Genomic DNA, 2712 nt, shown 5'->3' on the forward strand with positions numbered 1-2712 from the left:
TCCACCATGAGCTTTGCTGCCATATCGTCCTAACTTATCTCCAGTTCCATTTGCTTCTTTCCAGGCCCACACCCAGAGGACGAAAAAGAAGAGAAAGAACCAGAGGAAACAACCCACCTCGAATCCGACTAATCTTGAACCCGGAGCGAATCTGCGTCGGCAGCCGTCGCTGCGTCCGAGAAAGAACGATATCCAGGAACTCCTGGCTCGAGGGCACAGGCTGAATCTATTTGAAAGCGAAAATATTAAAAAGTAAAGGGCGCATGTCAGTAACGCAATTAAATATTCTCAAGACAAGCGGAGGTACAAAACGAGAATTCTTGAAACAAGAAAGCCGCCACAGAAAAGGAAAATATATAAATACTGTACATACCTCCTTCCAAGTCGTCTTCATGATGCCGGCTCAAAGGAAAAGCAAAAGGTTGGGATAGGAAGAAGATTTCTGTTAAGCTGCCTCTGGGCGGCGGAATTTGAAAATCTGAAATCAAAAAAATAAGGTTGTTTGTGGTTGGCAAGATGGTTGGAATGGAAGTTTTTCCCGAGGCGGTGGGGGAAGTGCTGGGAAGGTTTAGCCTATCGAGCTTATCAGCGCAGAGCATTGCTTCATAGCTGAGTTTCTGTAGCTAACTTCTATATACTCCGTACATTCTTTACTCGTTACTTGCAAACAAATCCACTAGGAAGCTAATAAACGTACTGTACAGCAGACTTACTACAAGTATTAAATAAAATAAAAATAAAAATAAAATAAAATGCAAAAGGAAATATAGGGAATGAACGCTGCAAGACACACTTCAACCATTATCTATGCAAATTCATTCCACTTCACCCCGGTTTTCCTCATCGCATAGTTTGTTGATACAACAATGCAAGGGAAGAAAACAAGAATATAAAAGTGAAAATGAAACCTCCCTCCTTTTCGTTCCATTAGACCCAGGCGTAAAATATGTTAAAAAGAAACGAAAGACAGACAGCCTCGCCATCCCTTGTAGGTCCCTTTAAAAAAAAAAAAAAACGGACACAACAGCCACGCAACAAGACAAAAAGAGATAGATATATTGTTTAGGAACATTGGAGATAGAAATAAAATGAAAGGGAAAGGAAGCAATGAGAAAAAAGAAATGCAAAATACTTGACCCGACACCACCTACCACTATCTGCCTTGAGGATACACATGATGGAGCGATACTGGATGAATGACGGCCCAACCCTTGCTCATACCACATCCACTTTGATTCCCCCAATATAAACAGAGCGTAAATCCGGTAGGAGCCAGATATATGTGCTCTGCAGAAGAAATAATGAGGAAAGCAACCGTCATTTTCTCTCCTTCGCATTTGTAAGATTCCCCATCTTTCGGTTTTTAACTCAAACGTCTACCATTTACAAATTCCAAGACCTATTAAATACCACGCAGCCCTAGTTAGTGACCAAAACTCATAGGGAAAAACTGCACCACGCGTGAGATAATTAAAGAGATCAATATATATGTGCTATTACATACCATGTTATACCAACCTCCACCACCAAAAGTACAATCACTCAGCCCCCGGTTCTTAAACCCCAGACTCGTATAAAACGGTATCAAGTGGCCATGAGACAGGAGAGCAATCCGATTAGCAATCTCGGCATCCCTGATGCGCTGGACGTATGCCTTCAACAGCGTTGAGCCGAGCCGTTTCCCCTGATGTTCTGGCAGGACAGCGAGAGAGTGCAGTGCGATTGTGGAACCTTGGTCCTGGTGCCCGGGTTGTTCGGACCAGTTGGAACTCTGTAATCTAGATGATGATTTATCTCGCCAATTTGGAGGGATGCCCATGGAGGCGTCGGTTACGTACAGCGCTCGGGTTCTTGTGGCTATTATGTGGGCGATTAACTGGGGCCGGAGCTTTGGTTTGTTTGGTTCCTTTGGCGGCAGGTAGAAAGCGCCTAAGGAGAGCTCGGGGCATGTTGTCAAACGGTATGCTAGCTGTGCAATGTTGTATTATAGGTGAGTTTGAAATTAGCCTCACACGGATCCAAATGGGTGATATTAAAATAACTGGATGGAAATGAATATTTTCACCGTTTCTAGCGAACATCTCTCATTTTCCGGAAATACTGCCTCGACCGCTAAGCAATCCTCCAAATTCGACAAAGACAGGAGCTGGATGAATGGATGAAGCTGGTCCAGCTCTGTTCGTTTCGTAGGTGGTGACTGCCGAAAACAACTCACAAGGTCGTCATGTTTGACCTCAACGTATCCGTCTTCTTTTTCGTCATCTTCCTCATCACTAACCTTGTTGTCCTCCGTTTCGAATTCATGAGCAATGACCAGATCTCCCTGCGATATTGCGGGATGTTGATCAATTGCCTCCCCTTCGATTAAAGGGGGAACTCGGGAATTGGATTGGGGGGGCGATACGGTAATTGGAGAATCTGTGGTGCGAATGGGGGGTGAGAATCCAGGGGAGATATCGTTCTTGTCACCACCAACGGACGACACCACCGATTGGTCTTCAACCTTTGTAGGGTTTTCTGCCATGTTCGACTGTTTGGAGTAACAATGTTTTTCCCAAGAGTAGATGGAAAGATTTGTGAGTGACGAGCTCGCCCGTTTTCCGAGTTGAGGTTTCTTTTTTTTTTTTTGTGCTCTACAGATGTAAGATTTTCTTCTTTCCCGATCGCAGAATTCCCGAGTCTACTAATATTTCAAGAAGCAGTATCCATATC

The 2712-nt window shown here is 44.0% G+C and overlaps 2 protein-coding genes across 2 annotated transcripts; both read right to left on the bottom strand.

Annotated features, from left to right (window-relative positions):
• Positions 1-34: 34 nt before the first annotated feature.
• HCAG_07112 (predicted protein) lies at positions 35-394 on the bottom strand (the record flags this gene model as incomplete). The annotated part of the gene is made up of 2 exons (XM_001537640.1): positions 35-226; positions 374-394. 2 exons carry the CDS (start codon positions 392-394, stop codon positions 35-37), a joined length of 213 nt encoding a protein of 70 aa, XP_001537690.1.
• A 969-nt stretch (positions 395-1363) lies between these two features.
• Positions 1364-2524, bottom strand: HCAG_07113 (conserved hypothetical protein; the record flags this gene model as incomplete). The annotated part of the gene is made up of 3 exons (XM_001537641.1): positions 1364-1399; positions 1505-1969; positions 2216-2524. The coding sequence occupies 3 exons, from the start codon at positions 2522-2524 to the stop codon at positions 1364-1366; spliced, it is 810 nt and encodes a 269-aa protein (XP_001537691.1).
• Positions 2525-2712: the final 188 nt, after the last annotated feature.

Source organism: Histoplasma capsulatum, genomic scaffold, assembly GCF_000149585.1.
Source record: "Histoplasma capsulatum NAm1 scaffold_8 genomic scaffold, whole genome shotgun sequence".
Taxonomy (NCBI): domain Eukaryota; kingdom Fungi; phylum Ascomycota; class Eurotiomycetes; order Onygenales; family Ajellomycetaceae; genus Histoplasma; species Histoplasma mississippiense.